This window comes from Pelodiscus sinensis, chromosome 1 (genome assembly GCF_052426305.1).
Source record: "Pelodiscus sinensis isolate ZL-2025 chromosome 1, ASM5242630v1, whole genome shotgun sequence".
Classification (NCBI taxonomy): Eukaryota; Metazoa; Chordata; order Testudines; family Trionychidae; genus Pelodiscus; species Pelodiscus sinensis.
Genome location: NC_143052.1, coordinates 86320187 through 86331653, shown reverse-complemented (window position 1 = coordinate 86331653; position 11467 = coordinate 86320187). Strand labels below are relative to the sequence as shown.

The 11467-nt window shown below is 50.9% G+C and overlaps 1 protein-coding gene across 3 annotated transcripts in view; it reads left to right on the top strand.

Moving 5' to 3' along the window:
• The first annotated feature begins 2194 nt into the window (after window positions 1-2194).
• BLTP3B (bridge-like lipid transfer protein family member 3B) overlaps window positions 2195-11467 on the top strand; it is a 100002-nt gene continuing 90729 nt past the window's right edge. For 2 of the 3 annotated variants that reach the window (XM_075934115.2, XM_075934124.2), the window contains exon 1: window positions 2195-2575. Coding sequence is in view for 1 of the 3 variants with exons in the window: in XM_075934105.2 (XP_075790220.2) it covers window positions 2532-2575 (44 nt within the window). In the remaining 2 variants the exon portion in view is untranslated. The remainder of the gene's footprint in view (window positions 2576-11467) is intronic. The other variant, XM_075934105.2, reaches the window with a different exon arrangement.

Here is an 11467-nt window from a genome sequence, read left to right as displayed (position 1 = left end):
GCTGGGTTGGTCCAGAGCGGCGCTGCGAGACCAACCCAGCAGCCCCCAGCTGCTCTACCCCAGGGGTAGGCAAGAAAAGCCTGGTCTGCTGGGGGGGGCACGAGCTGTACCCCCCCCAGCAGACCAGGGAGACGGGGGTGACGGGACTGCCCAAGTCCTCCACGGCTTTGCTCCATCTCTCTGGTCTGCTAACCTGGGAGACGGAGCAAAGCTGCAGAGCACGCGGGCAGCGGGACAGTCCAGGCGCGCCGCGGCTGTCCCACTGCTGGCGTGCTCCGAGGCTTTGCTCCCCATCTCCCTGAGCCGCGGAGCACGCCCGCAGCGGGACAGCCCGGGCACGCTTGAGCTGTCCCCCTGCGGGCGTGCTCCGCGGCTTTGCTCCTGTCCCCCTGGTCTGCTGGGGGGGGTCCAGCAAAGCCGCTGGACCCCCCCAGTAGACCAGGGACACCAGAGCAAAGCCGCCGCCTGGGCGGCTTTGCTTCCAGGCAAACGAGCAAAGCCTCCCAGGCGGCGGCTTTGCTCTGGTGTCCCTGGTCTGCTGGGGGGGTCCAGCGGCTTTGCTGGACCCCCCCAGCAGACCAGGGAGACCGGGAGAAGCTTTTCTTGCCCCGGAGGACACGGGTGGCGACCTGCCGCCCGTGAGCTCCGGGGCGAGAAAAGCCCCGTTCGTAAGTGCAGATCCGACATAAGTTGGATCCGCGTAAGTCGGGGACTGCCTGTATTTCCAAAGGTTATCAAAAGGATGCTTCTTCATGTGTGTGGTTTTTTTGCTAGTGGGAGGACCTAGAATGAATATATGGCTTGTTGGACAGTCAAGGTAAGTAAACTAATGTATTTTATTACACCAACTTCTGTTGGTGAAAGCTACACCCTTTCAAATTTACACAGAGCTCTTCTTCAGGTCATTTGGGTTGTTGACAGATGGCTTGTTGATAGAGGAAATAAAGCTGTTAGAGATCACCTAGAGATTAACTGTAGTTTTAGGTGAGTAGGTTTCCAAAGAAAGGAAGTAATCTGTCTATTTAATCCAAGTAGAGCCTCAGTAAAATTTTAAAATATCTTATCTTAAAAGACTGGTACCTGAGTAAATGTTAGGAAATTCAGGGTTATCAAAGGTCAAAGTAATCTAAGTGCTGAACTATTGAAGAGATTTCTCCTCAGTAGTTCTTATTAGGGTGAAATTTACAGGTTATAACTATGCTAGGTTTCTTTGGGCCTAGTATGAATTCTTTTGGCCTGCTGTTCCTGGTGAAGATTTTTTTATATATATGTTTCCATGTGGAAAGGAGTACCCTTGGTAAATAATGGGTCTAAAAGCTTCATTTTGGTCTATTAGAGAGATAAACCTTTAAAACTGGAGGAGGAGCAAATTCCATTCTGCCTTGTAATATTGTAGCAAACAGTGTATTGCTAGTGTAAATGAAATAAAAGAAAGTTTTCCAACTCCATGTATGACCAACAATTAGGAGGACATTTGTGGTGTGTATATAAAAATTATGGGCATAGACAATTAGAGGCTGGGGAGGGCAGAAGACAAATGTAGTCATGGTACAAAACTCCTGATTCAAGTGTTAGTCAACAGTTATTATCTTCTAATTCTTAATAAATAAAATACAGTTGCCTACATTCGATAACAGACTTGTCTTGATTAAAAATGCGAAAGAAATGGACTCCATGCTTCCTTATTACATAGCTCATATATTACATCTGTATGAATGTATTGTTTGTATTCCTTCCTTGCAACGAAAGGAACAGTACAAACTAGATCATGATTTATAGTTTTTCCCTTCAAGGTCGAATGATGGAAGTAGGGGCTGCGAAGGAAGCGGGGGTGAGGTGCGGTGGAGGCTCGACTAGATGACCCAGTGAAGGGTGGCAGGGCAATACAGGTGAAGGAGGAGGCAGGCAGGAGGGACGCACAGGGGAGACTGAGCTTCAAAGAGAAGTCGCAAGGGGTCGGCAAAAATCTAACAAATACAATTCGAGCTGGGTCACTGCAGGGCGCCCTTTACTCTCTGCTCTAACAAACTGCTGCTCACGCTTTTTTCCAACCCAGCTTCAGAGCTGAGCGGGAGGGGCAGGCTGAGGCGCAGCGAGAGGGGGCTGAAGAGGAAGCTGGCTGGGGAGAGGGGAGCCAGGCTGGCTGCAGTGGGCGAGGGGGAGGCGGCTGAGTGCGGATGAGGCGGGCGCGGGTGGGAGAGCGGATGGGTGACTCCCTGCCCTCGGGAGCCCCCCAGCGCCTGCCACAAGCAGCGAGGTGCGAGCCGGGTTTGAGCTCCCCGAGTCCCGCAGAGGCGGCGGGAAGGGGGGGGGGGCTCGCACCCCGGGGGAGATGTCTCTGCGCGGCGCCGCCCCCCGCCCCGCCCCCGCTCTCTGTCACTAGGCGATGCTGCAGCCAAGATGGCGGCGGGAGCGTGAGTGGAGGCGGCTCCGCTCGCTGACCGCGGGAGGAGGCAGCGCGGGGGATGAGCCGCGCTTGCGGCCCCGGTGGGTTCCCGTGAGGCTCGCAGCGGGCGAGCGGCGGCCGGGCCATGGCGGGGATTATCAAGAAGCAGATCCTCAAGCACCTCTCCAGGTGAGTGCGGGGGGTCCGGGCTGTGCCAGGCCCGCGGGGCTCCCACTCGACACCCGCTTTTCTGGGACCAGAGGGGGCTCCGCTCAGCTGCTGGTGGAGAAGGGGTCCCGTGACCCCCCACGGGGGAGGCGCGGGGGGAGCCGTGGGGAGCTGGCAGCTCTTGTGTAGGGCGGTCTTGAAGTTACAGGGCAAGAAAAAATTCCCCTGCTTGAGAGCTAAGGTGCGGGGTCCTTGGAAAGCCCCGTGAGAGAACAGCCGGCGGGGGGAGAGGGATTCGCTTCGGCTGGCGTAGGAGAGTCAGGGGATGAGTCACCGCGGCGGGGTTGGTTCCCCTGCAGCCACCCTCCTGAAGCATCCCCGTCCCCTCTAAGTGCCGCCGGGTACAAAGCGGCCGTGGCAGAGGACAAAGCTCAGTTTGTGCCCCTCTGCTCCAGCAGCAGTGTGTAGTGGGAAAGGTAGACAGGGGTGAGGTAATAGCTTCTGTTGGACCAACTTCTGCTGCTGCTGAGAGAGACAAGCTGTTGAGTTTACATTGAGCTTTTTTTCAGGTCTGGGAAATGTCCCCAGAGTGTCACAGCTAAATACAAGGTGGGGCAGATGGCTATGCATAGATAGTTATCAGTTATTTTGAAAGACTATTCACCGTGATGTAGTTAGGAAGGTGACTAACTGAGGTGTGTGAGAGCTGAGCTACAGTCACTGGCCAGGAAAAGAGGGTGTATCAGCGGGTAAGTTGTAAATCGGACTTGACACGTTGTATGTAGGAGGAGCAAGCAATAGCATGGCTGATGTCATAGAGCCCAGTGTGCAGAGTCAAGACAGCTCCAGAGACACATTACGTTTGTCTGGGATGACAAGGGATCTGGAACAGTAGTAAAATTGTAGCCGTTGCTGCACCTCATGGGGCAAATGAGTAGTCTGGGATAAGAAAATCTCTGACATAGGGAAGGGTGACTATACTAGGGAGCTGGTTGGGTGAACAAAAGAGCATTTTGAAATCTGATGTAGTTAGAATGCAGCACAGCTTTCTGGTCTGTTGGAACCTTGACTAGCACAATCAAAGCAATACTGCTGTGTCTACACTGGGCCACTTATTCCGGAAAAGCAGCCGCTTTTCCGGAATAAGCTGCGAGCTGTCTACACTGGCCCCTTGAATTTCCGGAAAAGCACTGACCACCTACTGTAAGAAATCAGCTGCTTTTCCGGAAAAACTATGCTGCTCCCGGTCGGGCAAAAGTCCTTTTTCTGGAAAACTGTTCCAGAAAAGGGCCAGTGTAGACAGCCCAGTAGTCTTTTCTGCAAAAAAGCCCTGATCGCGAAAATGACGATTGGGGCTTTTTTCCGGAAAAGCGCGTCTACATTGGCCACGGACACTTTTCCGAAAAAAGGGCTTTTCCGGAAAAGCATCCTGCTAATGTTGACGCTCTTTTTCCGGAAATACTTATAACGGAAAACTGTTCCGTTTTAAGCATTTCCGGAAAATCATGCCAGTGTAGACATAGCCAACGTGTTGCCCCATATTGGCGTGAAATCTGAATTCTTTTGCACATATGCACAGTACAAGATGCTGTTTAACAGTTCATGCACTCTTGTCTCTGGCAGTTGTACTAACAACTTTTGTACTGACTCTGATTACTTTGGCGGCGAGGAGTCCTGTGGAACCTTATAGACTAACCAAAGTGTTGGAGCATAAGCTTTCGTGGGCAAAGACCCACTTTGTCAGATGCGTTGCTTTGTCATTCACTTCATGCTAAATGACAATTGTTTTGTCATTCACTTCATGCTAAAGGCCAATGCTGTTGTAAAACATGCACTCAGTCCTGGATGTGTACATATGTAAATAAACTTATGTGTAAAACGATAAAAACTGTAACCAGACACCAGCTGTTATAGAATGTAGTGAGATGATCTGATTAATGGGAGGTTTTTAAAAATTCAGTTACATTATTTGGTTTCACTGTTTTAAAAAGGGAAACCAAGAAACCACTTAGTAGTCAGACTCTGTGGTGACATCACAACATTGTCAGCTTTTAGGGTTTGTCTTCATGATCAGAAAAACTGCTCAGGAAAGCTAGCACTTTCACTCTTCTTAGCTGTTCTGTATGTGTCTTTCAAGTCATATATGATTGACAGAATATGCTTTTACTGGTGCCAATAGGAATAAATAGCAAATAGAAGAAAACCAAATATAGCTGTGGAAGACAGCTGAATTCTCTTCTGACACATGCATCAACAGATTTGTTAGCTAAATTCTGGTACAAAGTCTTGGCTCTTTTTTTCTGATTTTATAGTTGCATTCCTGTTTGTTTGAAAAACCTTGTTATGACCTGAACATAATAGAACACTTTGAAAATGGAATACCATGGTATCATTTGTATTTAATTATTTTAAGCATGAGCATATTTGAAATTGCAGGCCTTTGTTTAAACCCGGAGCATCTATGATGCTTGTATAACCCACATACCTAATATGGTTCACTGTCCCATGTAGTGGCACTTAGACCACTTACAGCAAGAGATAAGAACAAGGGAGCTCTACAACCTCAGCTGAGAGCCAGCTGGCTTTATAGCTCAAGCTTTAGAGGCTACTTTGTTAAACTTCAGAGGTCCCAGGTTCAAATCTTTCTAGTGGTGGGTACACATACCTATTTCAACTTCCAGTGAAGTCAGCAGGAGTTGATGGAATTGATCTTACAGTGTGTTGAAGTCCATAATTTTCCTTAACAAATGGTTGTTTAATATGTAAAAATCAAGGAGTTTGTAGATCAAAGTTTCTAAGTTTACATATATAGTAGAGATATATTCTTTCATAATACAACATATTTCCTAATTAATCAATGTTTTAATACATTTTAAGCACCATGGAGGGATAAATAGAACCACAATCTTTTTATTTTACATTAAGTTCTTATTTGTATTTGATACATGGGCATGCCTAAAATCAGCTGTTTGCACACAATAGTTGGTTTTATAATATAAGTTCCCAACCACATTTATTAGGTATGGATGTAAATGGTTAACTGGTTATCTGGTAAGCATAACTCTTACCAGCTGATGCTTACTGTTAACTTGCCCGTGGCTGGAGCAGGCTCCCACCCGCACTGAGCCATGGGTGGGAGGGTTTTCTATTATGTTGTTCATGTCTAATATATAGTGCACGTGCACTATTGTCAGAAAGTTTTTCCCATAGAAGCACCTATTGTGTCAGCTGTGGAGCCCCCTGGAGTGGCACCTCTGTGGTGCTCAGTATATGATCCTATTGACCAATGTTTCTTCTAAACTTTTACAGCCATGTGTTGATTTTTCCATTCATGAACAGAATAATGTTATGTGCACAGAGGCATGTGTCAATGTGCACCACCAGTAGAAATAAAATCTAGCTGTGAGCGCTTTCTAATCAGATGGGTGTCATTTGAATCTCTCCTGGCTAGCCACACAAGTGCACAGTTTACAGGAAACATTGCTGCCAACATTTCTCCAATTCAGTTCCTTCCTGTCGGCTACTACAGTGGAGGGGAGGGTGGGTATTGGAATGGACATGAACAACACATCTTGAAATTACAAGAAGATGAGTAACTTTTTTTTCTTCACGTGCTTGTTCACATCAGTCCCCATCAGGAACATCCAAGCTTCTCCCAGAGGTAGGGTTGCAGTTAAGGAATCACAGCCTGAAGGATTGCTTTGCCAAAAGTAGCATCATTGCTGACATGGAGGGTGATGGTGTAGTGAGAAGTAAACATAGGCACTGACAATCAGGGATGTAAAATCCCTTTTAATTGGCTAACTGGTTCAATATATTGATTAACCAGTTAACAGATTAAAGGGGAGCAAGCGGGGTGAGGAAGTGTGTTCCAGCCCAGCGGGAGCACTGCCCCCACCTTAGGAAGGTGCTGCTGCAGCCCACCCAGAGCAGCCTCTGCCTACACCCCTACATTGGCTGGGATGCTGAAGCAGCCCCTGCCTGCAGTGGGCCAGGGTGCCCCACACACAGAGTCTGCTCTGGTGTCCCAGATGGAGCAGCTCCTGCCTGCAGTGGGCTAGGGTGTCCTGCACGCAGGGTCTACTTTGATGTCCTGGCTGGAGTAGCTCCTACTGTAGGGTGCTTGAGCTTGAGCAGCCTCCTGTTTGTGGCAGTTGGGGAGCTGCTCCAGCTCCTGCCATTTAACCTTAATTGGTAAGCCTCACCCATTAAAGGTGAGGCTTACTGGTTAACCAATTAAACCTTCACACCTCTACTGATGACCACGTTGCAGTTCTCAGCAGCCTTCCTGTTTCAGGTTCCAATTCAGGAAATTTGCAGAAGACTTGGGTTCTCCTAGGACAGTGGTCCCCAACATTTTGGGGCTGCTGGGCATCTGGGGGCGGAGCTACTCACGCGCCGCACGTCCGGGGGCGGGGCCGCTCACGGGCCATGGCCCATGTACCTGGGGGCGGGGCCAAGCACGCACCCGGGGCCGGCACCGGCATGTGCCGCGACCCTGGGCAGGGGCCGCCCAGGTGCCGCGTGCCCAGGGCTGGCACCGGCATGTGCCGCGGCCCCAGGCAGGCGCTGCCCAGGTGCTGCGCGCCTGGGGCCGGCACAGGCATGTGCCACGCGCCTGGGGCTAGGGCCGGCACCGGCATGTGCCGCGACCCCAGGCAGGGGCCGCCCATGCGCCCGGGGCTGGCACCTGCCATAAGCCCGGGGTCGAGGCCAGACCAGATTGCTCTGTGGGCACACATAAATGGCCTGGCGGGCGCCATGTCGCCCACGGGCACCATGTTGGGGACCACTGCCCTAGAATGTGCTGTAACAGGGGGAGCTGGGATTTTGGCCAGCTAATAGCACATTCAGATGTAATCCATGAGGAGATATGCTGAGAGGAGACTGGGTGCCATTGCTTCCTATCCGCTACTGCCTCACACCATTCAATTTCCCGAGTTGCACTTTGGACTTATGGAGAACAATGTAAGAGGACTCCGAAGTTAGCACTTTCAGATTGGACACCCTCCCGGCTGATGTGATAGCAATCAGGAGGGGCAAATAGAGTAAAGAGCAAGTAGCTAATGGTTCAAAAGGGGGGCTCGTAAGTCACTCTAACTAATACCAGGTTTAAATTCCAAGCAACTGTTGGCTGTCATGTGTGACTGTGTAATCTTTCCAGACCTTCCAGATGAAGGGTCCCACTATAGGACTAGTGAATATTGAACAACCTGAAACTCCAGAGTGGATTGCTGAAGTAGCTGCCAGATGTACCATAATAGAACACTGTGCTAAGCCTTACTGTTAATCTAAGATCTGAGAGGCCTGCTAGGGCGGTGTCTGATGTTCTATGCACCAGCAAGTGAACCTTATCCAACTGGCTAGATAAGTGGTCCTAGTGGCTGGTTTTCTATTGCTGAGGAGAATGTTCCTGACTGGGCTCATGCACAGGAGCTCATTTGGGTTTAACCATGCAGCTTTCAGAATTTGAGGTTGAGGGACTGGAGGTCTGGTGGTAGAGGTCACCACAATTCTGTGTAATTAGGTTGGGGTACTGTGAGTGGTGTGTCCACTGACAGTTCTGGGAGTGTGATATATCAATGTTGGTGGGGTCATTCTGGAGCAATGAGGGCTATATTGTCCCTTTTCTGTACAAAGAGTACTTTTGTGAAGTACCCTGTGTATGAGGGGAACCAGTGGGAAGTGCACATGAAGTGGTCTTTCCAGAGCAGGTTTAAGGTATCCATGAGAGAGCTTCGACTGTGGTTCTGAAAGGAGCAGTATGTTGGGCATTTGAATAGTGGCAAAGAGATTGACTTGGGAAAATCCCCACCTTCGGAAGATGGAAAGTATTACATCTGGGCGGATGGACTGACTGTGAGGAAGTCTTCTGAGGTGGTCTGCCAGATGATTCTGTGCTCCTGGGTGATAAGAAGCCTGCAGATGAATAGAGGGAGCTATGTAGAATTCCCAAGATACAAGGCTTCTTGACATAGGGGAGAGGAACAAATCCTGCCATGCTTGTTGATGTAGAACATCGCTGTAATATTGTCACACTGTCCTACGTTGGCCCTGTAGTACTGGTTGGATTGTTTGGCCCACCTGCTGGCCTGCTCTGAGATTTCTGACATTGATATGAAGGTAGAGCTCCTCTGATGACAACAACCCCTGTGTTCGGTTGTCCCCCAGGTGTGCCTCCCAACCAAATGCTGATGCATACATCACAAGGGTCAAGGTGGATTAAAGGTTGCTGAATGGGACTTCTTGCCACACTGTACTGGGGTCTAGCCACCACTGGAGATGCTGTAGAACTTGTGGGAGTGTAAGTACCTAATCCAGCCTGTTGCACTGGGGGGTAGGTAGGGAGGCGGTAGACTGAAGCCAGCCACGTTTGAAGTGGTCTGAGTGAGCCTGGTGTGCCTGACTATGTAAGTACATGTAGCCATATGGCCGAGTAGGACATGGAACCTTTTGTTGTCATGGTTGGGTATAAAGTGAGGCCTTGAATGATGCCTGCTATGGCTTGGAATCATGTCTCAGAAAGAAACACTTTTGCTTTTACTGAGTCCAGCACTACCCCTATGAACTCTGTTCTCTGAGTCTGGGACAGAGAGGATTTGCTCACACTGAGGAGAAATCCTAGTCTCTGAAATGTGGATTTGACTAGGTGGATATATCTATCCTCCTGAACCTCCTCATATTAGCCAGTCATCTAGGTAAGGGAATACCTGCATGAGCCTCCTGCAAAAGAAGGCTGCTGCCATAGACACGCATTTGCTAAACACCTGAGATGTGCTGGACAGGCCAAATGGTAGAATTGTAAACTGGTTATGTTTCCTATTGATAACAAATTTTAGGAAGCATCTGTGCTGAGGACGAATGAATATATGGAAGTACACATCTTTCCTGTCAAGGGAGGCACACCAATCCTCTGACTCAAGGAAAGGGATAATTGTGCTCAGAGAGACCATATAGAACTTCAGCATTAGCATGTATTTGAATTCGCACAGGTCCAAGATGAGCCTGAGACCAGCCTATGCCTTGGGGATTAGGAAATAAGGGAGTAGAATCCTTTGCTCCTGAGAAACCACCTCCACTGCCCTACAGCAAGGAATGATTGCATCTCCCGAATAAGAAGTTGCTCATGATAAAGGTCCCTTAATAGAGATGAAGAAGGGGGTAGTAGGCAGGGAAGGAGTAGAACTGTAGAGAATACAGGCAGTCCCCGAGTTACGTGGATCCGACTTATGTCGGATCCCTACATACGAACGGGGCTTTTCTCGCCGCGGAGGATGCGGGCGGCGGGACCGCCCAGATGCGCCGTGGTCCCGCTGCCCACGTCCTCCGCAGCGAGAAAAGCTGCTCCGTGTCTCCCTGGTCTGCTAGGGGAGGACCCCCAGCAGACCAGGGAGACGCGGAGCAAAGCCGCGGAGGACGCGGGTGGCGGGACCGCTGAGACGCGCTGCGGTCCCGCCGCCCACGTCCTCCGCAGCTTTGCTCCGCGTCTCCCTGATCTGCTGGGGGGGCCTGGCCCCCAGCAGACCAGGGAGACATGGAGCAGCTTTTCTCGGCATGGAGGACGCGTCCTCCACGGTGAGAAAATCCTGGTCTGCTGGGGGGGGCACACTCGCTGCGCCCCCCACCAGCAGACCAGGGAGATGTGGGCGGCAGGACCGCCGAGACGCTCCGCGGTCCCACCGCCTGCGTCCTCCGTGTCCCTCAGCAGACCAGGCTTTTCTCACCGATGCCTGGGGTAGAGCAGCTGGGGCGCTGCCGGGTTGGTCCCGCAGCACCGCTCCTCGGTGCTACTGGACCAACCCGGCAGCACCCCAGCTGCTCTGCCCCAGGAGTCCAGATTCAGCCGCTGTTGGAACTGATCAGCGGCTGATTCCAAGAAGCCCAGGGCAGAGCAGCTCTGCCTCGGGCTTCCTGTAGTCAGCCGCTGGTCAGTTTCAATAGCGGCTGAATCTGGATGCCAGATCCGACTTACATATAAATTCAACTTAAGAACAAACCTACAGTCCCTATCTTGTACGTAACCCGGGGACTGCCTGTAGCATATGATCTATTGAAGATGGGCCCCAAAGGCAAGGTTCCTGCCACAGCTTTGGTGACAAAGATGATTTCCTCCCCCCCCCCCCCCGCCTTGCAGTGGGATAAGGTCCTCTTGGCCCTAAGCTCTCTGGTGTCCTGATTCTGCATATGGGCTCTCTGCTGTTGTGGCAGTGACCGTTTGGACTGGTTTCTGGGCTGCTGAAGAAGACACCTCTGTGATTGCATGGGATGGGGCTGTGTTTGCCCCCCTACAGCCCTGTTGCTTCTTCTGTGTGTGGGACACTCTGGATTCCGAGACTACTGATTGTGAGCCCCTGGAGAGCAGTTCTTGGGTCTGATGGTATGCCCATCAGGAGTCCAGAAGGGCCATTGTGTTTGGGGTTGCTGGAGAGGTGGCCAAGTTACAAGCATCTCATTCTTGAGCCTGTAAGACCAGGTCTCATAGTGATGAGAGTAAATGGATTAGGGATGTTAAATTGCGGTTATTGGAATAATTGTGTGTTGATAAGGGCTGCTCTGTAGAGCCTCAGTGGGAGTAGCTCCAGAGGAGCCGATTTCAGACGGGACTGAGCAGTCCTGGCTCCTGTCCACTCTGGGAGCCACCCGCACTGCGCCTCTGCATTTTAAATAGAGTAAAAGCCGCCAGGCTCTTACTATGTTTAAAATACAGAGGCGCAGCATCTTGGACCAGCACGAGTATGCTGAGACTAGCAGCCTCTGTCTGTGGGGGAGCCCAGCAGGACCCCAGTGGACAGGGGCTACTGCCAGAGCAGCCTCTATCCACAGGGAGCCTTGGCCTGCTGCAGGCAGAGGCTGCGTCGCAGCAGCCTCCTCTATCCTCCACGGGGACAGGTGGCACTTCAGAAAAGGTGGTCG